The sequence below is a fragment of the Salmo salar genome, chromosome ssa07, assembly GCF_905237065.1.
Source record: "Salmo salar chromosome ssa07, Ssal_v3.1, whole genome shotgun sequence".
NCBI lineage: Eukaryota > Metazoa > Chordata > Actinopteri > Salmoniformes > Salmonidae > Salmo > Salmo salar.
In genome coordinates, this window is record NC_059448.1 from 44617889 (window position 1) to 44645180 (window position 27292).

General features: G+C 45.1%; 1 protein-coding gene across 2 annotated transcripts in view; it reads right to left on the bottom strand.

The window, feature by feature from the left end:
* The window catches only part of LOC106609345 (carbohydrate sulfotransferase 11), an 82454-nt gene that overhangs the window by 22899 nt on the left and 32263 nt on the right, over window positions 1-27292 (bottom strand). The window contains exon 2 of one of the 2 annotated variants that reach the window (XM_014208078.2): window positions 13338-13423. In XM_014208078.2, coding sequence (XP_014063553.1) covers window positions 13338-13423 — 86 coding nt within the window. Of the gene's footprint in view, window positions 1-183; window positions 444-13337; window positions 13424-27292 lie in introns of those variants that run through there. The other variant, XM_045722038.1, reaches the window with a different exon arrangement.

Below are 27292 nucleotides of genomic sequence, written 5' to 3' on the forward strand. Positions count from 1 at the left end.
AGCTTTAGAGTTGTCAACATTGTCTTATCTGATGATATTAACGAATGTTGATACATGATGATACAACATAGACAACCGTAGATTGAAAAGAGTAACATAGCGTAGAATCTGCATCAATAAAAAAGGAAATATACACAGTAAACACAGTAAAGCTTAACTTTCCATGTCAATCTCTCTACTCACCTGTATGTTTTTGTGGATGATATGTCTGTCCTTTCTGTCCTTGGTGTCAAAGAGTAGGAGATTCAGCGTGTAGTCTGAACATGTAGCTATTTAGTAGATTTCTGAAGTGCTGGACAGTTTGGTCCCGTAAACAAGATACTGTACGTCTCTCTACTTCAGTTTCAGTACAACAAAGTGACGTTAGTAATGCTCCTCCCCACCAGATACTGCTGTGTGATTCTCTTCCTGGAACACTTAACCCTTTACGTGGCTCAACTGTAACTGATGAAAACAGTATTGAAGAAACCAGGACTAAAGTCACTACAGCTTTTACATGACTTTTCCTAGAATCACAATATTTGAATAACTGCAGGCTACGCACACACACACACACACACACACACACACACACACACACACACACACACACACACCACTGCAGGGGCATCACTCACATTAGGATCCACCTGATTCTACAGCATCAGCTCACATCATCAGACAGCCAGGAGAGAACACAAAACATTCTGCTGGAAGAGTTAACCTCTCTTTCTCATACTAATCTCACCTGTAACTCCCCCTCCTCTCTTCCCTCTCTCTCTGTATTATAGAACCAGGAACCACCTGTAACTCCCCCTCCTCTCTTCCCTCTCTCTCTGTATTATAGAACCAGGAACCACCTGTAACTCCCCCTCCTCTCTTCCCTCTCTCTGTATTATAGAACCAGGAACCACCTGTAACTCCCCCTCCTCTCTTCCCTCTCTCTCTCTGTATTATAGAACCAGGAACCACCTGTAACTCCCCCTCCTCTCTTCTCTCTCTCTGTATTATAGAACCAGGAACCACCTGTAACTCCCCCTCCTCTCTTCCCTCTCTCTGTATTATAGAACCAGGAACTACCTGTAACTCCCCCTCCTCTCTTCTCTCTCTTTGTATTATAGAACCAGGAACCACCTGTAACTCCCCCTCCTCTCTTCCCTCTCTCTCTGTATTATAGAACCAGGAACCACCTGTAACTCCCCCTCCTCTCTTCCCTCTCTCTCTGTATTATAGAACCAGGAACCACCTGTAATTCCCCCTCCTCTCTTCCCTCTCTCTCTGTATTATAGAACCAGGAACCACCTGTAACTCCCCCTCCTCTCTTCCTCTCTCTCTGTATTATAGAACCAGGAACCACCTGTAACTCCCCCTCCTCTCTTCCCTCTCTCTCTGTATTATAGAACCAGGAACCACCTGTAATTCCCCCTCCTCTCTTCCCTCTCTCTCTGTATTATAGAACCAGGAACCACCTGTAACTCCCCCTCCTCTCTTCCCTCTCTCTGTATTATAGAACCAGGAACCACCTGTAACTCCTCCTCCTCTCTTCCCTCTCTCTGTATTATAGAACCAGGAACCACCTGTAACTCCCCCTCCTCTCTTCCCTCTCTCTCTGTATTATAGAACCAGGAACCACCTGTAACTCCCCCTCCTCTCTTCCCTCTCTCTGTATTATAGAACCAGGAACCACCTGTAACTCCCCCTCCTCTCTTCCCTCTCTCTCTGTATTATAGAACCAGGAACCACCTGTAACTCCCCCTCCTCTCTTCCCTCTCTCTGTATTATAGAACCAGGAACCACCTGTAACTCCCCCTCCTCTCTTCCCTCTCTCTCTGTATTATAGAACCAGGAACCACCTGTAACTCCTCCTCCTCTCTTCCCTCTCTCTCTGTATTATAGAACCAGGAACCACCTGTAACTCCCCCTCCTCTCTTCCCTCTCTCTCTGTATTATAGAACCAGGAACCACCTGTAACTCCCCCTCCTCTCTTCCCTCTCTCTCTGTATTATAGAACCAGGAACCACCTGTAATTCCCCCTCCTCTCTTCCCTCTCTCTCTGTATTATAGAACCAGGAACCACCTGTAACTCCTCCTCCTCTCTTCCCTCTCTCTGTATTATAGAACCAGGAACCACCTGTAACTCCCCCTCCTCTCTTCCCTCTCTCTCTGTATTATAGAACCAGGAACCACCTGTAACTCCCCTTCCTCTCTTCCCTCTCTCTCTGTATTATAGAACCAGCAACCACCTGTAACTCCCCCTCCTCTCTTCCCTCTCTCTCTGTATTATAGAACCAGGAACCACCTGTAACTCCCCCTCCTCTCTTCCCTCTCTCTGTATTATAGAACCAGGAACCACCTGTAACTCCCCCTCCTCTCTTCCCTCTCTCTGTATTATAGAACCAGGAACCACCTGTAACTCCCCCTCCTCTCTTCCCTCTCTCTCTGTATTATAGAACCAGGAACCACCTGTAACTCCCCCTCCTCTCTTCCCTCTCTCTGTATTATAGAACCAGGAACCACCTGTAACTCCCCCTCCTCTCTTCCCTCTCTCTCTGTATTATAGAACCAGGAACCACCTGTAACTCCCCCTCCTCTCTTCCCTCTCTCTGTATTATAGAACCAGGAACCACCTGTAACTCCCCCTCCTCTCTTCCCTCTCTCTGTATTATAGAACCAGGAACCACCTGTAACTCCCCCTCCTCTCTTCCCTCTCTCTGTATTATAGAACCAGGAACCACCTGTAACTCCTCCTCCTCTCTTTCCTCTCTCTGTATTATAGAACCAGGAACCACCTGTAACTCTCCCCTCCTCTCTTCCCTCTCTCTCTGTATTATAGAACCAGGAACCACCTGATATGAACACTGCTCTGTGGCCACACACACACTATAAACCCTGACAAGGTTACTGTTTTATGGGGTAAAATCATATTTTCCACAGAGGGCAGACCAGGCGGTATGAGTTTTCCATTATGCCATTTATGAGGAGCAAGACCAGACAGAGAAATAAATAGTTAAATTTAAGTTAAATAAAAAATTAAAATATTTAAAAGACCAGACAGAGAGTTGCCTGCAACCCTCTTCCAGAGAAATAGTGTAACAAGGCTTCAGGTCAGTGAAATCCCATGTGAGGGCAGAGAGGAAAAGATGGGAGTGAGGAAAGAAGAGAGGAGAGAAGAGGAGAGGGAGAGGAAGCTCTGTTGAAAAGGAGCAATGTCTATGGCAGCAGCACAACACAGGAAGTTTCCACTGGCTCTGTCCAGACAACACAGGTACATATACACACACCACACACACACACACACACACACACACACACACACACACACACACACACACACACACACACACACACACACACACACACACACACACACACACACACACAAGTACTAAGTGAGGTGACACTGACACCACACCCTGAGATGGCCGATTTAGATAAGGGGATATCTAATACCTCCACTATCCCATCTCTCCATGCCACACTGACACTAAATACATGTAACCAGATAATAGAGACAGGTTCTCAGGGGAAATAAAACCAGAGAGAGAGAGAAAGAGAGAGAGAAAGAGAGAGAGAAAGTGAGAGGGAGCTCCTGTGAAAATAAACCCAGTATTTTTCCACTGCTTCCAGTCTACCAGAGGACCAGAGACATGACAGGTATACAGTATCTACAGTCTACCAGAGGACCAGAGACATGACAGGTGTATAGTATCTACAGTCTACCAGAGGACCAGAGACATGACAGGTGTATAGTATCTACAGTCTACCAGAGGACCAGAGACATGACAGGTGTACAGTATCTACAGTCTACCAGAGGACCAGAGACATGACAGGTGTACAGTATCTACAGTCTACCAGAGGACCAGAGACATGACAGGTGTATAGTATCTACAGTCTACCAGAGGACCAGAGACATGACAGGTGTATAGTATCTACAGTCTACCAGAGGACCAGAGACATGACAGGTGTACAGTATCTACAGTCTACCAGAGGACCAGAGACATGACAGGTGTACAGTATCTACAGTCTACCAGAGGACCAGAGACATGACAGGTGTACAGTATCTACAGTCTACCAGAGGACCAGAGACATGACAGGTGTATAGTATCTACAGTCTACCAGAGGACCAGAGACATGACAGGTGTATAGTATCTACAGTCTACCAGAGGACCAGAGACATGACAGGTGTACAGTATCTACAGTCTACCAGAGGACCAGAGACATGACAGGTGTATAGTATCTACAGTCTACCAGAGGACCAGAGACATGACAGGTATACAGTATCTACAGTCTACCAGAGGACCAGAGACATGACAGGTGTACAGTATCTACAGTCTACCAGAGGACCAGAGACATGACAGGTGTATAGTATCTACAGTCTACCAGAGGACCAGAGACATGACAGGTGTATAGTATCTACAGTCTACCAGAGGACCAGAGACATGACAGGTGTATAGTATCTACAGTCTACCAGAGGACCAGAGACATGACAGGTGTATAGTATCTACAGTCTACCAGAGGACCAGAGACATGACAGGTGTATAGTATCTACAGCTCTGGTGAAGCCTAAAACTACATACCTGCACTTTTTTACAATCACTTTGTCACTAATTTCATAACCTTTATGTCATTTTTCAAAACTGTAGACACAAAACTCACAACCAATGATCAAAATGCACATTTTTCTAAACTAACACTTTTTTCCAATTGCTTGGATACAATACACATAAAGTTAAGATAATTTGTTCATTGAACTAAAATCACCTGTTCAAAATGACACAACTTAATATCAAAGTATTACCATTTCAAAATACAATTCACACAGTACATCTGAGATGACTGTCTATTCATTTCATTACAATGATCTAACTATCAATAGATACAACTGATCAAAATGATGAGTAACTGTTGCATTACTCTTAATGCATAGTTTTATGGAAACTGACAAACAATATTCCATGTTTAGATCATGAAAGCTTCAGGATAACGAGATCCATTGACACCATTACCGTGGAACATGAACCAATTGGACTACATTATCTATGGATGTAATATTTCATCATCATTCTTTATCAGACACTGTTTCTATGGTCCCATGTACCACTTTTCCAGACCATGTTTTCAGATTTGACATTACTGTACACTCACTTTATTAGGCACACCTATCTAGTACTGGGTAGGACCCCCTTTTGCCTCCACAACAGCCTGAATTATTCACGGTGTTGTACATTAAGAGATGCCCTTCTGCACACCACTGTTTTAAACAGCTGTTATTTGAGCATTTGTGGCCTTTCTGTTAGCTTGAATGAGTCTGGACATTCTCCTCTGACCTCTCTCATTAACAAGTTGTTTTTGTCCACAGAACTGCCGCTCACTGAATGTGTTTTGTTTATCGCACCATTCTCTGTAAACTGTAGAGACTGTAGTGCGTAAAAATCCCAGGAAGGCAGCTGTTTCTGAGATGCTGGAATCACCATTTGTTGCATCAACAATCATACCACGGTCAAAGTTGCTTAGATTACTCATCTTGTCCGTTCTAATGTTTGGTCGAACAACACCTAAAGCTCTCTACTCTATATACTCTATATATTGAGTTGCAGGCAGCCACATGATTCGCTGTTTGAATGTAACCTTCCTTGATGGGCTAAATCAGGTCTGTAGAGCTGATGGCATGACCTATGTCATTGTGTGGGATAATGTCAGGTTCCACCATGCTCAAATGGTGCAAGCATGGTTTCAGGCCCATCCACAATTTACCACCCTGTACTTACCCCCATACTCTCCTTTCTTTCACCCGATTGAGGAATTTTTCTCCACATGGAAGTGGAAGGTATATGATAGGCTCCCTCACGAACAAGCCACCCTTCTCCAGGCCATGGATGACGCATGCAATGACATCACGGCAGACCAGTGTCAGGCCTGGATTCGCCTGAAGATTCTTCCCAAGATGTTTGGCTAATGAAAACATCCATTGTGATGTGGATGAGAACCTATGGTCAAATCCACAAGACAGGGTTGATGGAAATATAGAAGCACAGTAATCAATCTTTTGTTTTGTTTTTTACAGTAAACCAGGTGAGGAACACTGCAGTTGAATATAGAATATAGAAGCACAGTAATCAATCTTTTGTTTAGCTTTTTACAGTAAACCAGGTGAGGAACACTGCAGTTGAATATAGAATATAGAAGCACAGTAATCAATCTTTTGTTTTGCTTTTAACAGTAAACCAGGTGAGGAACACTGCAGTTGAATATAGAATATAGAAGTACAGTAATCAATCTTTTGTTTTGCTTTTAACAGTAAGCCAGGTGAGGAACACTGCAGTTGAATATAGAATATAGAAGTACAGTAATCAATCTTTTGTTTTGTTTTTAACAGTAAACCAGGTGAGGAACACTGCAGTTGAATATAGAATATAGAAGCACAGTAATCAATCTTTTGTTTTGCTTTTAACAGTAAACCAGGTGAGGAACACTGCAGTTGAATATAGAATATAGAAGCACAGTAATCAATCTTTTGTTTAGCTTTTAACAGTAAACCAGGTGAGGAACACTGCAGTTGAATATAGAATATAGAAGCACAGTAATCAATCTTTTGTTTTGCTTTTAACAGTAAACCAGGTGAGGAACACTGCAGTTGAATATAGAATATAGAAGCACAGTAATCAATCTTTTGTTTTGTTTTTTACAGTAAACCAGGTGAGGAACACTGCAGTTGAATATAGAATATAGAAGCACAGTAATCAATCTTTTGTTTTGCTTTTAACAGTAAACCAGGTGAGGAACACTGCAGTTGAATATAGAATATAGAAGCACAGTAATCAATCTTTTGTTTAGCTTTTTACAGTAAGCCAGGTGAGGAACACTGCAGTTGAATATAGAATATAGAAGCACAGTAATCAATCTTTTGTTTTGCTTTTTACAGTAAACCAGGTGAGGAACACTGCAGTTGAATATAGAATATAGAAGCACAGTAATCAATCTTTTGTTTTGTTTTTTACAGTAAGCCAGGTGAGGAACACTGCAGTTGAATATAGAATATAGAAGCACAGTAATCAATCTTTTGTTTAGCTTTTTACAGTAAGCCAGGTGAGGAACACTGCAGTTGAATATAGAATATAGAAGCACAGTAATCAATCTTTTGTTTTGCTTTTTACAGTAAGCCAGGTGAGGAACACTGCAGTTGAATATAGAATATAGAAGCACAGTAATCAATCTTTTGTTTTGCTTTTTACAGTAAACCAGGTGAGGAACACTGCAGTTGAATATAGAATATAGAAGCACAGTAATCAATCTTTTGTTTTGTTTTTTACAGTAAGCCAGGTGAGGAACACTGCAGTTGAATATAGAATATAGAAGCACAGTAATCAATCTTTTGTTTTGTTTTTTACAGTAAACCAGGTGAGGAACACTGCAGTTGAATATAGAATATAGAAGCACAGTAATCAATCTTTTGTTTAGCTTTTTACAGTAAGCCAGGTGAGGAACACTGCAGTTCACCTTTAACTGTTTTTTCTTTTTTGTAACTAATTATTTTTGCTTTGATTCAAAGAAACCTATGTTGTGATTTTATTGTATTTCATCAATACATTTCATATTTTGTTCAATGATTCCACTGTGTCTGTAGTATTCTCTCTACTAGTCCTTTTACAGTGATGTATTTACATGTAGTAGCATAATGGAACATGTTTCACATATTTTGTACTACAATATTTAATGATTGTACGAACAACTCCACAGTGAAACTATCGGTATCTTGTGTGTGGGTGATCTAAATGAATCTTCCTATGGTATTTCATGATAAATTAGTTATTTGAACCGATGATTCTGCAAGTGCAAGGTTCCTTTAAAGATATAAATGCACAATGCAAGTGATGACCTTTTTGAGTTTTGTGCCTAGAGTTTTGAAAAATGACCACAAGGTTCTGAAATTAGTGCCAAAGTGATTGTTAAAAAGTGTAACACACCACCGGACAGAGTATGTGAGTATAAACAACGCTATACTGATGGAGTGGACCGGAGTGTGTGTGTAAGTATGTAAGACGCACACAGAGGCAGGGAAAGAGGAAGTCCTAATTATAGCAATACAGAGAGGATAATGACAAACTGCTCCCACTTTCCCTGAGCTATCAACATCTCCACACACACACACACACAGGTCTCTTTCTATTGGCTAAACTTTGCTTCAGTTGGAAAGTATACTGTATACGTAGAGAAACCATGATGAGTAACTATCATTAAAGTGCATTACAGAACAGAATAGAGACCTAAGCCTGTTTTTACCATACTGAGGCTTACACTGTACAAAGGTACTGTACGAGTACACAAAACAGTGCTATGACGTTGAGCCAGTCAGTATGTGTTTGTATGTGTGTAATCTGCTCCAGGCTAGGCTAGGTTGGGGTGTGGTGGTCATTTGTTGTGTTCAGGTGAGAGACTTTCCCCTGTGTGCCTGTTGAGTCTCGCCCTCACAGACGATAGATCTACTTCCAGGGAGGAGGACTGTAGACTGTCTGCTTTCACCAACCACCGTGAGAACACACATGCAAGCACACCACTGGTATGAGAAAGACAATTGGTTGGTATCATATTTGACTGATGCAACGTTGCTGTGATTCAACAGCAGAGAGAGAGAGAGAGAGAGAGAGAGAGAGAGAGAGAGAGAGAGAGAGAGAGAGAGAGAGAGAGAGAGATGAGATAAGTGGAGCTGGGGGACATCTATGCTGACAGGCCACTCTCTCATTGAGGAGAACAGGATAGAAGACTTGTGCCACGACATCATGTAAACCGCAGGCTCCAAATCTGCCTCTCTCTCATCCTGTTCCATGCTGCACTGTACATGCCTCTTCAGTCGTCAACATTTTTAGCCCAGCGTCCAATCATCCAACCAAAACCAGCCAGGGGAGGTTTGAGAATCCAACCAGAGCAGTGTTAGAGGGGTAAACACAGCATCTGTTTAAAGATGAAGCTGTCTAAACCAATGACATGAAGGCACACACACACACACACACACACACACACACACACACACACACACACACACACACACACACACACACACACACACACACACACACACACACACACACACACACACACACACACACACACACACAGAATATTCAACGAAAAACTATATAAGCTCCTAGTACTGCCTAAAGGGTTAATACAGACAGCTCTCTCTGTTCCTCTGCTACTGCCCAGACAGGTTTCATCTGATGTCTACACAGACAGCTCTCTCTGTTCCTCTGCTACTGCCCAGACAGGTTTCATCTGATGTCTACACAGACAGCTCTCTCTGTTCCTCTGCTACTGCCCAGACAGGTTTCATCTGATGTCTACACAGACAGCTCTCTCTGTTCCTCTGCTACTGCCCAGACAGGTTTCATCTGATGTCTACACAGACAGCTCTCTCTGTTCCTCTGCTACTGCCCAGACAGGTTTCATCTGATGTCTACACAGACAGCACACGTGTTATCATTCTCCTCCGCTCCACTAACACCACATTACAGCTCACAATAGCACAGTTCCATTCATCCCAGTTATGTCCCAGCCAGGGGGCTGTGCAACTGATATCTGCATGCATACAGCACCCTTCCCAACATCCCAGCCAGATCTCTGCGTCAGCATTTAGCTGGTAGGCCCTGGGTTGGTAATGACAGTATTCTGAGTGTATATAATCTGCAGTACTCATCAGCCTGGGAAGAAGGTATTACCATACAGGAGGTGGAACTATTAACCCGTATGGGAATGAAGGCCTGTGTCTCCTGGCCTGAATCCAATGGAGCACATCTGATCAGTCACATAACTGGTGACTTGAGCCGCAGCAGAGATGAAGGGAGCATTGCAACGTGATGGTCGTGTGGTTGTGCGTGCGTGCGTGCGTGCGTGCGTGCGTGCGTGTGTGCGTGTGTGTGTGTGTAGTCCTGGGTTACAGACGGTAGAGCTGGTATTGAGGTTACTAAGATGCCCTGGTATAAACTGTAGAGACAGCTGACAGCTCAGAGGCTGAGGTGCCTGGGGAGAGGAACCACTTGACCGCCAATGGCAACAGCTAGTCTCGCTGTGGTCTGACAAATCACGGAAAATACATTACAGACATACAGTAAATACTTTACAATTGAAATACATTCTGACAACACACACAAACATACACACACAGCTCGGATTCAATTCATTATCCTCTCTCCCTCTCACAACATCCTCAGTCATTCTTTCTGTTTTCCCTCTCCATATCTTTCTGTTTTTAATTGCATCCTCTCTCGCTCTCTCTCGCTCTCTCTCGCTCTCTCTCTCGCTCGCTACAGTGCTGTGTGTCTCTGTGTTGGATCTCCTCCAAAATACAGAGTCATAGAGGGCAAGAGAGGGAGAGAGGGCAAGAGACGGAGAGAGGGCAAGAGAGGGAGAGAGGGCAAGAGAGGGAGAGAGGGCAAGAGAGGGAGAGAGGGCAAGAGAGGGAGAGACAGAGAGAGAGCGGGAGAAAGAGAGCTTCCCAGTCAGACATTCCAACAATCAATGGCACCTTGTTACCCTCTCGTACCTCATCGGCGGTCACATGACCAATCAGGCGCTCTAGGATTGGGTAGTGGGTGGCAGGGCACACATACTAGCACAGTACCTCTTACGTCATTCTGACCCCCCACTCCCCCCACTCCCTCCCTCAACCCCACAACTCCCCGCTCCTCTTCCAAAACGCTACCCCCAACACCAGACACCCCACTGGGGCTTACACTAGCTCCAGTACCCCTCTCTGCCCTTTGACCTCACACATATCATATCAATGGGACTTTACATGAGTGAGGAGGTGTGGAAAACTCCCTGGTGGAAAATGATATATGTCCACGTGCCCCGGGTCTAATCTTAGCTGTTAAACACCAGTTTGATGGCTTCTTGTATACTTTTACAATGTGTTCTGTGGTGAATAGTTGGCAGAGAGAGAGAGAGGGGAGTTTATGGGAGAGAGAGAGAGAGAGAGAGAGAGAGAGAGAGAGAGAGAGAAGAAGTTTATGCAAGAGAGAGAGAGAGAGAAGTTTATGAGAGAGAGAGAAGTTTATGCGAGAGAGAGAGACGTTTATGAGCGAGAGAGAGAAGTTTATGCAAGAGAGAGAGAGAGAGAGAGAGAGGAGTTTATGAGAGAGAGAAGTTTATGCGAGAGAGAGAGAAGTTTATGAGAGAGAGAGAAGTTTATGCGAGAGAGAGAGAGAGAGAGAGAGAGAGAGAGGAGTTTATGAGAGAGAGAGACGTTTATGAGAGAGAGAGAGAGAGAGAGAGAGAGAGAGAGAGAGAGAGAGAAGTTTATGCGAGAGAGAGAAGTTTATGCGAGAGAGAGAGAAGTTTATGAGAGAGAGTGAGAGAGAGAGGAGTTTATGAGAGAGAGAGAAGTTTATGCGAGAGAGAGAGAGGAGTTTATGAGAGAGAGAGAAGTTTATGCGAGAGAGAGAGAGGAGTTTATGAGAGAGATAGAGTTTATGAGAGAGAGAGAGAGAGATAGAGTTTATGAGAGAGAGAGAGAGAGAGAGAGAGAGAGAGAGAGACATGACAGGTAGCATGAGACGGAGTCTACAACCCACACAAGTGGCTCACCGTAGTGCAGCTCATCCAGGATGGCACATCAATGCGAGCTGTGGCAAGAAGGTTTGCTGTGTCTGTCAGCATAGTGTCCAGAGCATGGAGGCGCTACCAGGAGACAGGCCAGTACATCAGGAGACGTGGAGGAGGCCGTAGGAGGGCAACAACCCAGCAGCAGGACCGCTACCTCCGCCTTTGTGCAAGGAGGAGCAGGAGGAGCACTGCCAGAGCCCTGCAAAATGACCTCCAGCAGGCCACAAATGTGCATGTGTCTGCTGAAACGGTCAGAAACAGACTCCATGAGGGTGGTATGAGGGCCCGACGTCCACAGGTGAGGGTTGTTCTTACAGCCCAACACCGTGCAGGATGTTTGGCATTTGCCAGAGAACACCAAGATTGGCAAATTCGCCACTGGCGCCCTGTGCTCTTCACAGATGAAAGCAGGTTCACACTGAGCACATGTGACAGACGTGACAGAGTCTGGAGACGCCGTGGAGAACGTTCTGCTGCCTGCAACATCCTCCAGCATGACCGGTTTGACGGTGGGTCAGGCATGGTGTGGGTTGGCATTTCTTTGGGGGACCGCACAGCCCTCCATGTGCTCGCCAGAGGTAGCCTGACTGCCATTAGGTACCGAGATGAGATCCTCAGACCCCTTGTGAGACCATATGCTGGTGCGGTTGGCCCTGGATTCCTCCTAATGCAAGACAATGCTTGACCTCATGTGGCTGGAGTGTGTCAGCAGTTCCTGCAAGAGGAAGGCATTGATGCTATGGACTGGCCCGCCCATTCCCCAGACCTGAATCCAATTGAGCACATCTGTCTCGCTCCATCCACCAACGTCACGTTGCACCACAGACTGTCCAGGAGTTGGCGGATGCTTTAGTCCAGGTCTGGGAGGAGATCCCTCAGGAGACCATCCGCCACCTCATCAGGAGCATGCCCAGGCATTGTAGGGAGGTCATACAGGCGCGTGGAGGCCACACACACTACTGAGCCTCATTTTGACTTGTTTTAAGGACATTACATCAAAGTTGGATCCGCCTGTAGTGTGGTTTTCCACTTTAATTTTGAGTGTGACTCCAAATCCAGACCTCCATGGGTTGATAAATTGGATTTCCATTGATTATTTTTGTGTGATTTTGTTGTCAGCACATTCAACTATGTAAAGAAAAAAGTATTTAATAAGATTATTTCATTCATTCAGATCTAGGATGTGTTATTTTAGTGTTCCCTTTATTTTTTTGAGCAGTGTACTTCACCATTTGTTTTGTGGTTACAGTACGTTGCAGCAATGTAAGCAGAGCTTATTGTACTTAAAGGGAGAACGCAGTGCTCTGAAAAAGAGTTAAAAGAAGTGAAATGTGTAATACTAACTATGCAATCGACCGTTACGCTAAATAAAGCCATCTTCCAGAAGGGGACTACCGCCACGGTAACGGAATATAGGTTTCCATGGCGCTCGTCCATCATGCAGCGGGCGTTGTCATACAGACGTAATAAATAAATAAAGACAGAGTAGCGGGGACCCAGGCTTAGTGACACACACATACACACACATTTATACACACACCATTTGGAGGGAAAGGGAGGACAAGGCTAAAAACAGTCAGTGTCACACCTTTCAAATGTCTCTCTGAGTCAGGCCTAAAACAGCGGAGTCTATATTTACAGAGAGAGACAGAGAGAGAGAGAGAGACAGAGACAGAGACAGAGAGAGAGAGAGACAGAGAGAGACAGAGAGAGACAGAGAGAGACAGAGAGAGACAGAGAGAGACAGAGATGGTTTCTACCTGTGTGGGGTTGTAGAGTTCCTGCAGTGCGTTGCGGGAACCTTTCCTACAGCACACGTCCACCGCAAACTGGTTCCTCCGCATGACTGTTAGAAAGAACAGAGAGAGGACCGTTAGCAATAACCAATCACACTGGAACAACAGCAACAACAACCAATCACATTGTTACAACTTAAACAACAACCAATAAGAGAGTGGGCCTAATAATGTTAACTACAACAGCATTCACATAGAATAAATGACCATAAAGCTATATTCTGTAGGGCCAAAGGGAACTACCACAGCTAAACTACAAAGACTGGTCCCTATACACACAACCAACAGCCCACACAAAAAAGCAGCCAGACAATACCTCTCAAATTACTGGATGAAAGAGCCCACTAGATAACTACATGAGATTGAACAGAAGAGTGGGTGTGGGTGAACAACAATACATTTGAGAGCCTTACTTTTCTCTGTTCTATGTTTCATCATCCTCACTGATCTAAAAGGAGTGGATATGTAATGCCATATGACTGTAGGACAAAGACATTACTGTACGAAATCAGGACAAAGACGATCAACAACGTCTGCAGATTGAGAGAGGGGATGGGGGGGGGACACCCACTTTCTGTATCTTTGTATCTAACCCAGTGCATCGTTTCCTGTTTGTGCTGCGTGTTGTGGACAAATAATAGCCTTTTCTGTCACCTGGGGAATGGATGAGAGCTGAGTGCTTGTTAGTGTAACAAACTACCGCAGACAGTCCATTATACCTTACCTTCAGTAGGAGAGGGGGAAGAGATGCCCCTATACACACACACACACCTCAGTGTGATGGGTGACCTGTCACCTGGCTGTGAAAGCAGCTTCATTATAATTCAGTTAATTCCTGCTCCCTACAGTGTGCATCATATAAACAGGCAATTACTTTGAGCAGAATACACACACACACAAACACTGATTGCTCTCACTCAATCATTCTCATTTATCCTCTACTGCATCTATGGGCTGTCGACCTAATATGTACAGACAGTAAGATGATGAGAGATAGACATATACAGACATATACAGACAGACAGACAGACAGACAGACAGACAGACAGACAGACAGACAGACAGACAGACAGACAGACAGACAGACAGACAGACAGACAGACAGACAGACAGACAGACAGACAGACAGACAGACAGACAGACAGACAGACAGACAGACAGACAGACAGACAGACAGACAGATAGACAGATAGAGATATATAGATAGAGAGACAGAGAGAGATATATAGATAGAGAGACAGAGAGAGATATATAGATAGAGAGACAGAGAGAGAAAGTGAGCAAAGCTACTCTCCCTGAGCCTTTAAATCTCCAAACAGTTCATCCTATTTCCCACACACAAGTAGCTTACAAACCAGCACACATACCTGATCTACAGATTTTGCTTCAGTACCTCCAGGTCCACACACACACACCGCTCTATTTAATCTGCTAGTAATCCTGTCTAAGTCTGGTGTGTGTTAATAGACTGATCACCTTCCCCTTCCACGCACAGAAACACACACACACACACACACACACACACACACACACACACACACACACACACACACACACACACACACACACACACACACACACACACACACACACACACACACACACACACAGGCTTCTTGATATACAGCAAAGCCATCAGGATTACAATGTACGGAGTACAGTTGAGTGTACCCACTACGTGGACCAGCAGGCCCACCTGCCAGCACACCTGTGTCACAGCCCGGGGAGATGTATCCATGGCAACCCCCTCATCTCACCTGCACCCTTCTGATTGGCTACAATCATCAAATGCCCTCTCAGCTCATTTCCTTTGTGCTGAACGCTTAGACACACACACACACACACACACGACCCTGATCTGACCTTCCTCATCTACTGTATCTGCTTTATTATGATGGACTTTACCAAGCAGAAATAAACAGGTATGGATGATAATATGGGCTATGGTCAGCTGGATTGTTGTTAAAGGGATCAGAGATTTAGCTGTTTGAGCTGTTTCTGAGAGTTCAGAAGGGTCAAAAGACACAATCCTCACTCACTCTCTCTCTCCCACCACTCTCTCTCTCCCACCACTCTCTCTCTCCCACCACTCTCTCTCTCCCACCACTCTCTCTCTCCCACCACTCTCTCTCTCCCACCACTCTCTCTCTCCCACCACTCTCTCTCTCCCACCACTCTCTCTCTCCCACCACTCTCTCTCTCCCACCACTCTCTCTCTCCCCCACTCTCTCTCTCCCACCACTCTCTCTCTCCCACCACTCTCTCCTACACTCTCAATTCAATTCAATTTAAGGGCTTTATTGGCATGGGAAACATATGTTAACATTGCCAAAGCAAGTGAAGTAGACAATAAACAAAAGTGAAATAAATAATAAAAATTAACAGTAAACATTACACTCACAGAAGTTCCAAAAGAATAAAGACATTACAAATGTCATATATATACAGTGTTGTAATGATTTGCAAATAGTTAAAGTACAAAAGGGAAAATAAATAAACTGGTCACAAATCTTGCTGCTGTGATGGCACACTGTGGTATTTCACCCAATAGATATGGGAGTTTATCAAAATTGGTTTGTTTTCTCTCTCTCTTTCACCACATCACCCCACCACCACTGACTTTCTGTATCAGTCTCTCTCATTCCCTCTTGCTCTCCCCAATACCCCCTTTCTCTCCCTCCCTCCCTCCCTCCCCTCCCGCTTGTTAATGCACAGAGTGGTAAGGGTGCCTATTTAAATACCACTGGGGCCAGGCCGTCTCCAGCCTGTACCCAGAGTTTGTGAGAGCGTCTGTGTGTTCCACAAACATCCAAACACACACACTCCGAGCGTAACACACACCACCCTTCATCTTCCATCAGCACCATCTCTCATACAGCAGGAGACCTAACATCCCTCCTCCTCTTAGGGTGTGAGTTTTCGGGGACGACGATTGGCAGAGTCAGGGTTTAGACCTGAGCCAACTCCCCGTGCTTACTGTGGGAGCGCATGACCAGTCAGGCACCGTGTTATACGGTATGTACAGTGCGCATTCATAGCCCGGTGCGCACTGTGCCTGCGCCCCACATTTGCTGGGCTAAAGTGAGCATTCAGCCAGGACGGTTTATGCCGGCTCAGCGCTCCTGGTCTACAGTACGCCTCCTCGGTCCAGGATATCCTGCGCCAGCTCTACGCACTGTGTCGCCAGTGCTCATTCACAGCCCAGTTCGTCCTGTGCCAGCGCCCTGCACTTGCCGGGCTAAAGTTAGTGTTCAGCCAGGACGGGTTGTGCCAGCTCTATGCTCCAGACCTCCAGTGCGCCTCCACGGTCCAGTATATCCTGCACCGGTTCTATGCACCAGGTCTCCAGTGCGCCTCCACAGCCCAGTACGTCCTGTGCCTCCTCCTCGCACTCTCCCTGAAGTGCGTGTCCTCAGTCCAGTACGTCCTGTGCCTGCTCCCCGCACTCGTCCTGAAGTGCGTGTCACTAGTCCGGTGCCACCTGTACCGGTCCCACGCATCAGGCCTCCCGAGATTGCCTCCCCAGTCCAGTACGTCCTGTGCCTGCTCCTCGCACTCGCCCTGAAGTGCGTGTCAACAGTCTGGTGCCACCTGTCCCAGCTCCACGCACTAGGCCTCCAGTGCGCCTGCCCAGTCCGGTGCGTCCTGTGCCTGCTCTCCGCACTCGCCCTGAGGTGCGTGTTACCAGTCTGGCGCCACCTGTGCCGGCCCCACGCATCAGGCCTCCAGTGCGCCTTCCCGTTCAAGAGCTTCCGGCAACAGTTCCCAGTCTAGAGCTTCCGGCGATAGTTCCCAGTCCAGAGCTTCCGGCGACAGTTCCCAGTCCAGAGCCTCCAGCGACGGTCCGCAGTCCGGAATCTCTAGCAACGGTCCGTAGTCCGGAATCTCCAGCGTCGGTCGGCAGTCTAGAGCCGCCACCGATGCTGGCGGGTTCGCAGGATGAGAGGGTTCTTCGTCCTGCACCAGAGCCACCTCCTATGCTGGCGGATCTGCAGGATGAGAAGGTTCTTCGTCCTGCACCAGAGCCGCCACCAACACTAGACACCCCCCCTAAGCCTCCCTTTTGGTTTCAGGTTTTGTGGCCGGAGTCCGCACCTTTGGGGGGGGGTACTGTCACGTCCTGACCATAGAGAGCTCTTATTTTCTATGGTAGAGTAGGTCAGGCGTGACTGGGGGGGGGGTTATCTAGTTCTATGTTGTTTTGGTTCTAGTTTCTTTTTTCTATGTTGGGATTTTTGTATGATCCCCAATTAGAGGCAGCTGGTCATCATTGTCTCTAATTGGGGATCATATTTAAGTAGTTGTTTTTCCCACCTGTGTTTGTGGGAGATTATTTTGAGTTAGTGCATGTTGCAACTCTTTTGTCACGGTTTGTGTTTTGTTTGTAGTTTATTGTTTGTTTTGCAAAGTTGCACATTAAAATAAAAGATGTGGAACAATACCCACGCTGCGCTTTGGTCTCCTTCCTACGACGAATGTGACAAGAGCCAGCCTCCCTCCCTCCCAAATCCCACCCATAACAGCTTCTGACATGCAAAGGATTCTAGGAAGTCAAGCATCACAAACCAAGTAGAAACTACAGCAACACACAACAGTGAGCCCAGAATAACAAGATACTAAATCAGATCCAAAGTTGGCATACATATGTCATGTAAGACCATCATTGAAGGAGTTGCTGGAGTGTATATTGGGAAGCACTATATTCACTGTGAGTTTGATTACATACAGCCTCACTATAAATAGTAGTCCGTTCTGCACAAGCTCAGCGGGTCTGTAATCACACAACATCTGCAGCCATCTATCAGCAAGGGATTATGGGATACTGGAGGATTAATCTGCTGCTAATCTTACCTACACACAGAGAGCATCAATTCACTTGCCACTGTCACGCACACACACGGTCAGTAACACACAAAAACCCACACAGTCACTAATGTGCATGAGCACACACTGATGTGTACATGCGCTGGCACGCACGCACGCACGCACGCACGCACGCACGCACGCGCACACACACACACACACACACACTGATCCCTCTGTCGGTTTGATTATGTCTAGCGGGAGATAGACCTCCCGCAGACTTTTCATATCTCCCGTGAGTGTCTTGTCTGTCCGTGTATATTTAGAAGTGTGTGTTGTATCTCTGATACTCAGAGCTGAAGTACTGAAGTCCTGAAGATGAGTTAGGACTCAGCAGAATTAGAGCTGGAGCACAGAAGACAGATGTTTAGGCACGCTAGCGCAACTTTATTAAACAAAAGCCTGTCAAATGTGTGTCGGATGGTAATGCGTGTGTGTTGGTGCATATGTGGGGGACGCAAGTCTGTTAATAATTGGATTTATATAGCGTGTGTGTGCATGTGTGCGTGTGTGTGAGCGTCCACAGGGAAAGGCTAGCTGAACACAATCAGAACAGTTGATATGATAGGCTGCTCGTTTCTCCTCTTTATTCATTTAGCTGTGGGCCTTTAATCCTTTATTGAGAATTACTAACATGAACATAAAACACACCCTCATTGTGGCATGGGAACAACCATCAGTTTTGCACCTCACGGTACATATAAGACCACGCTAGTATGGCTCTTTAAACTACACTAAACAAAAATATAAACGCAACATGTAAAATGTCGATTCCATGTTTCTTGGGCTGAAATAAAAGATCTTGGAAATGTTCCATATGCTCAAAAAGCTTATTTCTCTCAAACGTTACATCCCTGCTAGTGAGCATTTCTCCTTTGCCAAGATAATCCATCCACCTGACATGTGTGACATATCAAGACGCTGATTAAACAGCATGATCATTACACAGGTGCACCTTGTACTGGGGACAATAAAAGGCCACTCTAAAATGTGCAGTTTTGTCACACAACAATGCCACAGATGCCTCAAGTTTTGAGGGAGAGTGCAATTGGCATGCTGACTGCAGAAATGTCCACCAGAACTGTTGCCAGAGAATTTAATGTTAATTTCTCTACCATAAGCCACCTCCAACGTCGTCTTAGAGAATTTGGCAGTACATCCAACCGGCATGTAAACACAACAGCCCAGGACCTCCACATTCGGCTTATTCACCTGCGGGATCATCTGACAGCAGCCACCCGGACAGCTGATGAAACTGTGGGTTTGCACAATTTCTGCACAAACTGTCAGAAACCCAGCTCCGGGAAGCTCATCTGCGTGCTCATCGTCCTCACCAGGGACTTGACCTGTCTGCAGTTCGGTGTCGGAACTGACTTCTGTGGGCAAAAGCTTCGATGGCCACTGGCACATGGGAGAAGTGTGCTCTTCATGGATGAATCCTGGTTTCAACTGTACCAGGCAGATACAGACAGCGGGTATGGTGTTGTTTGGGCTAGTGGTTTGCTGATGTCAACATTGTGAACAGAGTGCCCCATGGTGGTGGTGGAGTTATGGTATGGGCAGGCATAAGCTATGGCCAACGAACTCAATTGCATTATATCGATGGCAATTTGAATGCACAGAGATACAGTGACGAGATCATGAGGCCCATTGTTGTTCCATTCATCCGCCTCCATCACCTCATGTTTCAGCATGATAATGCACGGCCCCATGTCGCAAGGATCTGTGCACAATTGCTGGAAGCTGAAAATGTCCCAGTTCTTCCATGGCCTGCATTCTCAGACATGTCACCCATTGAGCATGTTTGGGATGCTCTGGATCAACATGTACGACAGCGTATTCCATTTCCCGGCAATATCCAGCAACTTTGCACAGCCATTGAAGATTAGTAAGACAACATTCCACAGGCCACAATCAACAGCCTGATCAACTCTATGGGAAGGAGATGTGTCGCTCTGCATGAGGCAAATCGCGGTCACACCAGTAACTGACTGTTTTTCTGATCCACGCCCCTACCTTTTTTAAAAAGGTATCAGTGACCAAAAGATGCATATCAGTATTCCCAGTCATGTGAAATCCATAGATTAGGGCCGAATGAATGTATTTCAATTGAATGATTTCCTTATATGATCTGTAACTCAGTCAAATCTTTGAAAATGTTGCATGTTGCATTTATACATTCTTTCAGTGTATATAAGTCTCCCAACATACACAACAACCTATTGTGGACATAAAATAGTGGTGCTACAGCTTCATGATATAATGCAATAATCAGAACACTAACTGGACAGATGAGTGGTTTAGTTTGTCTGTAGTTGATTAGAGTTCTATCGCTGTGTGTGGTCTATTGATCGCGTTAGCTTTGAGTACAGGTCCTTGAGTAGGTCGAAGGGTCATTTAGACTGCTGTGTGATCATGCAGGTCTCTCGGAACGAAGCAATATGGTCGAGCGAAGAGGCAAGTCCTCGCCAACGTGAGTTGCTTCCCAGCAGGTAGATGTATCATACGTCCCCGGTAGTAGCTAAAGTAACCAATTTGTTCCAAATTGTTTCTAGCCACGTCTATAAACTAGCTAGCTGGGAGGGGATTATCAGGACGACTGACTGAACAGAATCCATACGTCTCCACTCGACTCTCGCTGCACAACATGCGTCATACATTTGGGCACCAGGCGTGTCGGGTATACCCTCTTCCCTCATCTCCAATGATGGGACCCCTATTCTAAGGCCCCTGAGCAATGGCTGCCCTCTCACTGCCTGACTCAATATTCCCAACATTGAATAGGAATAGAATTTCCCTCCGGGAAACTGGAAATGGGGAACATGACCACAGTGCAGAAACTCTTAGCTATGGAGAAGTGTGTTCGGTTCTTTATGATTTTTAAGTGGAGAAACAAATAACATAGACGCACACACACACACACACACACACACAGAAACAGGATGGATGAATAAACAGAGGAGCGTACTGTAAACCCATATTTGACCACAGACTAAGAGACAGCGGTCAGTCACACAGTCGGAGGCAGTCAAGCATGGTCAGATATGGTCAGAGGCGGTCAAGCGTGGTTAGACAGTCACACAGAGAGATGGACAAACTACCGCAGACAGAAATGAATCACAAACCACAAGCCCAGAGGAGGTGAACATACGGGACCAGTGGGAGATCCATAGTAACGGAAAAAAGAGCGAGATGGAGTGAGAAAGGGTGCAGTGAGGGAGGGAAGATATGGACACAGACAGCAGGAGGGAGGAACCCACTGAACCTCCCTGGGATTGTCACCCCTCCTGTACTGCCCTGTCTTTAACCCGTCCAGTCATGAAAGTGAATGAGTGAACAGAGGGTAGACTAATCAGAGATAGAGAGATAGCTAACATCAAGGCGGTGACCCGATCCTGTAGGTTCATGCTCTACAACATTCACAGAGTACGACCCTGCCTTACACAGGAAGCGGCGCAGGTCCTAATCCAGGCACTTGTCATCTCCCGTCTGGATTACTGCAACTCGCTGTTGGCTGGGCTCCCTGCCTGTGCCATTAAACCCTTACAACTCATCCAGAACGCCGCAGCCCATCTGGTGTTCAACCTTCCCAAGTTCTCTCACGTCACCCCGCTCCTCCGCACACTCCACTGGCTTCCAGTTGAAGCTCACATCTGCTACAAGACCATGGTGCTTGCCTACGGAGCTGTGAGGGGAACGGCACCTCCGTACCTTCAGGCTCTGATCAGTCCCTACACCCAAAGAAGGGTACTGCGCTCATCCACCTCTGGCCTGCTCGCCTCCTTACCTCTGCGGAAGCACAGTTCCCGCTCAGCCCAGTCAAAACTGTTCGCTGCTCTGGCACCCCAATGGTGGAACAAGCTCCCTCATGACGCCAGGACAGTGGAGTCAATCACCACCTTCCGGAGACACCTGAAACCCCACCTCTTTAAGGAATACCTGGGATAGGATATAGTAATCCTTCTAACCCCCCCCCCAAAAAAAAGATATAGATGTACTATTGTAAAATGGTTGTTCCACTGGATATCATAAGGTGAATGCACCAATTTGTAAGTCGCTCTGGATAAGAGCGTCTGCTAAATGACGTAAATGTAAATGTAGGTGCAGATGAAGAGACAGACAGTTAGACAAGGATATCAACCATAAATAATTTGCATGGTGATGCATAGCAGCCACTGCACCAAAGCGCTCACCACACATTAGCCTTCTTAGCATACCTTCCTTCCTCCCTCCATCCTCTTCTGGACCCCCAACATCCCCCTCCCGTGCCCGGCAGTGGTCAACAGGATGGGTGTCTCAAAAAACACCTCCTTCTGCAATCAGGGTGGAAGGGCTGTGTTCAAAACACCACGGGGAAGAACCACACGCTTCATCACGCATGCATTCACTCTGTGTGTGTGTGTTAGTCCTGAACGTTTCCTCCTGTAATACTGTGGTGGAAGCTTAGAGGATGGGGTAAGAGGTCACACTAGGGCTGACCCCCTTTAGTCGACTGGTCGATTGTCTGGTCAATAGGCTGTTGGTCATTATTTTATTATTATTATTATTATTTTAGATCATTTATTTGTCAGCCAGTTGCAAAAAAACAATTTTTTTTATGGCACATCTTGATTGACACCTGTCTCAGTGGACTAATCCATGGCTGAGGCCACGGGGATGGCTCACCAGTAGTACATTTCCCGTTAATTCCCCTCATTTCTAATCTACAATGTTTGTTTGGTTACCATCATTTCTGTTAATGCGTTCAATATATTATTACCATTACAGTATTATACCGTTCTCATTGTCGGAGTGGACACGTTGTTTGCAAAGTGCACAACCTAGGCTACACTTGAGAGAAACAAATTTTGGTTTATTTCATTCCATTTATGAGTTTTGTCAATTTAGTCATTGTGTTTTGTAAGGACGCGCACCTGATTACTCATAGAAGTAGGCCTAGGCTACCTGACCTGCACCCAAATGTAGGCTTATACAATGTCCCCATAGTATTTCAGATTGTCTTAACTCACCACCACTAATTAGCTGTGGAGCGTCTCAAAGCAATTTTTTCCTTCACCTCCAAACAGCAAGTAAACAAAGTCTGTTTTTACATCCATTGAGAATGACAATAGTTCCTCAAGGTAGCCTATTTGAAAAATCTTTCCAGCTCTCTCCCTTTCCATAACCACACCACCTGAAAGGGGGAAGAAAATGCCATGCTCTGATCCAGTGGAAACATCATAAAAATAGTCCTACATGATTACTTCTTATCCCTTACGCAAATAGCCTACTGCTGTGTCTGTTCTGAGCTCACTGGCATGGGAAACTCTGAGGGTCCAGAACATTTTATACAACGTGGCAAGTTTGTTAGCACAAGCTTTGGGCTGGACCAAGTTGATACAATGTTTCAAGTTCCTTGCAGACAGGCCGTGCATAGCCAATGTGATTTATTTTTAATCAGGATATTTTCTAACTGCAGGCTGCAATGTTTTCATTTGTTGGCTTTATGTTTGTAGGGTATTTTTACATAGTTGCCAATGGCAATAGGAGTTACTTTTAGATTTGAATCATTTTAATTTAGATATCATTTTTATTCATCACATGACAATGATTTTGAGATGGGAAGACTTATAAAATAAATGAAACTATTCCCACGAAAATGTGCATACGAAAATCATAACTGGCACGCAGATCGGTAGAAACGGTAAGAAATTGTCACACCCATACAGTCAACTGAATTATAAAAAGGTATTATGTTTTCCTAGTCAATGTCCCAGATCTGACTCTGTTAGCCAGCTAGAGAGAGGATTACAACACCTTTTTAGATAACAATAAGCAGCATAACACACACACACACACACACACACACACACACACACACACACACACACACACACACACACACACACACACACACACACACACACACACACACACACACACACACACACACACACACACACACACACACACACACACACACACACACTGTCCTCCTTTACAGTTCAGTTGAATAGGATAGCAGCTGGGTAAGACAGTGAGTATCTGTGACCAATGTCTTTGTACACGTCACTGTTGATTTTAACATGTAAATCTTGGTGGGGCAAACTTAACTAATTGTTTTAGACGCATACCAGTAAAGCCACTACACAACATTGTATTATTTTAGTAGGCCTATGTCAGGGACGTCACTAGAGATTCGTGGATAGGGGGGCTAAGCCTCTTTTAGGAGGGTCTGGGCATACTCCCCCAGGATTTGTTTTAAAGCCCCCAAAACGTCTTTTCATCACGTATTTTTAGAGTAACAACGGGTGTAAAATCGATCAAAATAAGATTATTTTTGGTCAAGGTTGACTTACTTAAATTCTATCCAAATAAAGAAATTAAAGTCCACTCTTTCCCCATCCATCCAACACCAATAAAAGGCACAAAAATGCCTGTACAATCTAGCCAAAATACTTTTTGGATGTTATTGTGAGAGAGAGAGAGAGAGAGAGAGAGAGAGAGAGAGAGAGAGAGAGAGAGAGAGAGAGAGAGAGAGAGAGAAAAATGTGAAGACTTGCAGGTCATATTATACCATTACAAAAAAATCTTTATTTAAATTTGTTGCTCAAAATTAACCCAATAATTCAGACACATGGAACATCTTAAACAGTATTATCCACAATGGGGCAAAACTAAAATCAACTAATTAGCTAAATACGATTTTAAAAACTGAAAAAAAAATTGTAATAAAATCTGATAAAAAAATAAGATCCCAAACAAATATTATAACCTATATTACAGAACTGCTCCTCCTGCTTCTCTCTTTTGATGCTTATTTTGTGGGTGGACGCATCAAAGTGTACCTCTTATTTTTAAAGGTGGCAAAGCGGTCAATAGCACTATTGTGGCTTAGTGGCCCAATCACTTCACCCTCAATGGACATTGGCCAGCAGCATACCACCCTGTATCCCACTGCTGGCTTGCTTCTGAAGCTAAGCAGGGTTGGTCCTGGTCAGTCCCTGGATGGGAGATCAGATGCTGCTGGAAGTCGTGCCAATAGGAGGCACTCTTTCCTCTGGTTCTAAAAAATATCCCAATGCCCCAGGGCAGTGCCCTGTGTAGGGTGCTGTCTTTTGGAAGGGATGTTAAATAGGTGTCCTGACCCTTTGAGGTCATTAGAGATCCCATTGCACTTACTGTAAGAGTAGGGGTGTTAACCCCGGTGTCCTGGCTAAATTCCCAATCTGGCCCTCATACCATCATGGTCACCTAATCATCCCCAACTTACAATTGGCTCATTCATCCCCCTCCTCTCCCCTGAAACTATTCCCCAGGTCGTTGCTGTAAATGAGAATGTGTTCTCAGTCAACTTACCTGGTTAAATAAATGGTTGCAAGCCATTTCTGACCCATTGTCTTACGCAACCAGGAGTACACTAAAGGACCTTTCACAGGAGCAGCTGCTAACAGGAATTGTGATGGCAACCTGAATTTTCAGAGAAGGAAACATATCATCATCCAGGAGATTATGCACAGCAAGCATATCTTTGGGAGGACATCTAGCTTCTCTTTTCTAGGCAAGAAAGTTTCTGGCCACCAACGTCTCTTCTGTTTTAACATTAATACCGTAGTGCTTGGCAAAGTCAGTTAAGCATGATGTACGTTTTTTTGAGTTCGGGTTGCATGCCTGTATGCCTTTGAGCAGACCTGCATCTACAGTCGAGAATCGCTGGTCAAGCTCACAAATCATCCTGTCAAAGCAGTGGAGCAACAACTCTGTTTTCATTGTTTGGGAACATGACAATTCTGTGCCAAAACCCAAGGAGGTCTCCACCACAAAATCTCCCATTTTCCTTTTGCGCTTTTTTGCTGCGTCTGCCTCTAGAATATTCTGAATTTCACAGAATGCTTTGGTTCTGTCATATATTTCTGTGGCAAATGCATCTGTGCGTTTTCCTATCAGTGTGTCACATACAGCTTGTTTGCCGAAACAAGCTTCTGCCAGGTCTACAGTCTCTTTCTGGAGGAACTTGTGTAGTCCCTCAGTTATAGAAAGAAGGGACTGAAACATCAGTAGCAAATACACGGTGGAGAACTTATGAAGCTTTGCTCTCAGACCAACAGCCATGGGGGATCCAATGGCAGATAGACAATCAAAAATAGCAGTTAAAGTGTCCAGGACTGCATTTATGGAGCGCAGCTGGCATGCCCAGCGAGTGTTTGAGAGCTGTACAAGTTCAGCTGATGCTATTCCAAGTTTGGACTGAGCTTCTTTGAACTTGTATGTGGTTAACTGGGGATGTACTGAAAAACTAATACACACTCTCCAAGAAACTGAAAAACTCAGCAGCTTCCGGAAGAGACCTGCAAGTATGACACAACACCAAATTACGCTCATAAGCAAAGCAATGTACATAAATTGCCTCCGGATGCAGCACTCTGAATGCAGCACTCTGAGTATTGTACCTTTGCAGGGAAGGGTCAAACTCCTTCAAAAGCTCCATACATTCAAGAAAGTTCCCTCTATTTGTGCTTTCACTAGATTCATCATTGGCATAGAAAGAGAGCCCCTGTCTTCCTAACATTGAGGTGACCGCAACAATTCTCCTCAGATACTCCCTTCTCTCTGCAATATCACTAGCATGGGCAGATGTTCAAATTTCAGCAATGTTCCCATGATTGCTAGTTGCTTGGTAGCATTGTCATGCCCCAACACTGCCTCTGTGTGTTTGTGCCATTTCATGTTTATGGAAGATAAACAAAGCTTTTTTCTAATTTTTGCAGCTATTAATGACAAAAAAACAAAATTGAATGTTTTTGCCAAAAACTCTACCTGGAAAGCAGAAAGCTGCGTTTTTGTGGACAGAGTACTCTACCCAATTGTATTTCTCAAACCAGCAGTGCTGAAATGCCCTTTTCTGTGTACCAAAACTTTAGTGTGGGTAGCTGTTCAGCTTCACTTGTCTGGGCCCAGTGTCTATGTCACCTAAATCGCTCTCATTTCTGAAAGGAGTTACTGCAGCGGCTTGATTACTTTCTCTCTCTGAATCTGTTTGTTGTCCCTCTCTCTCTGGATCTGTTTGATGTCCCTCT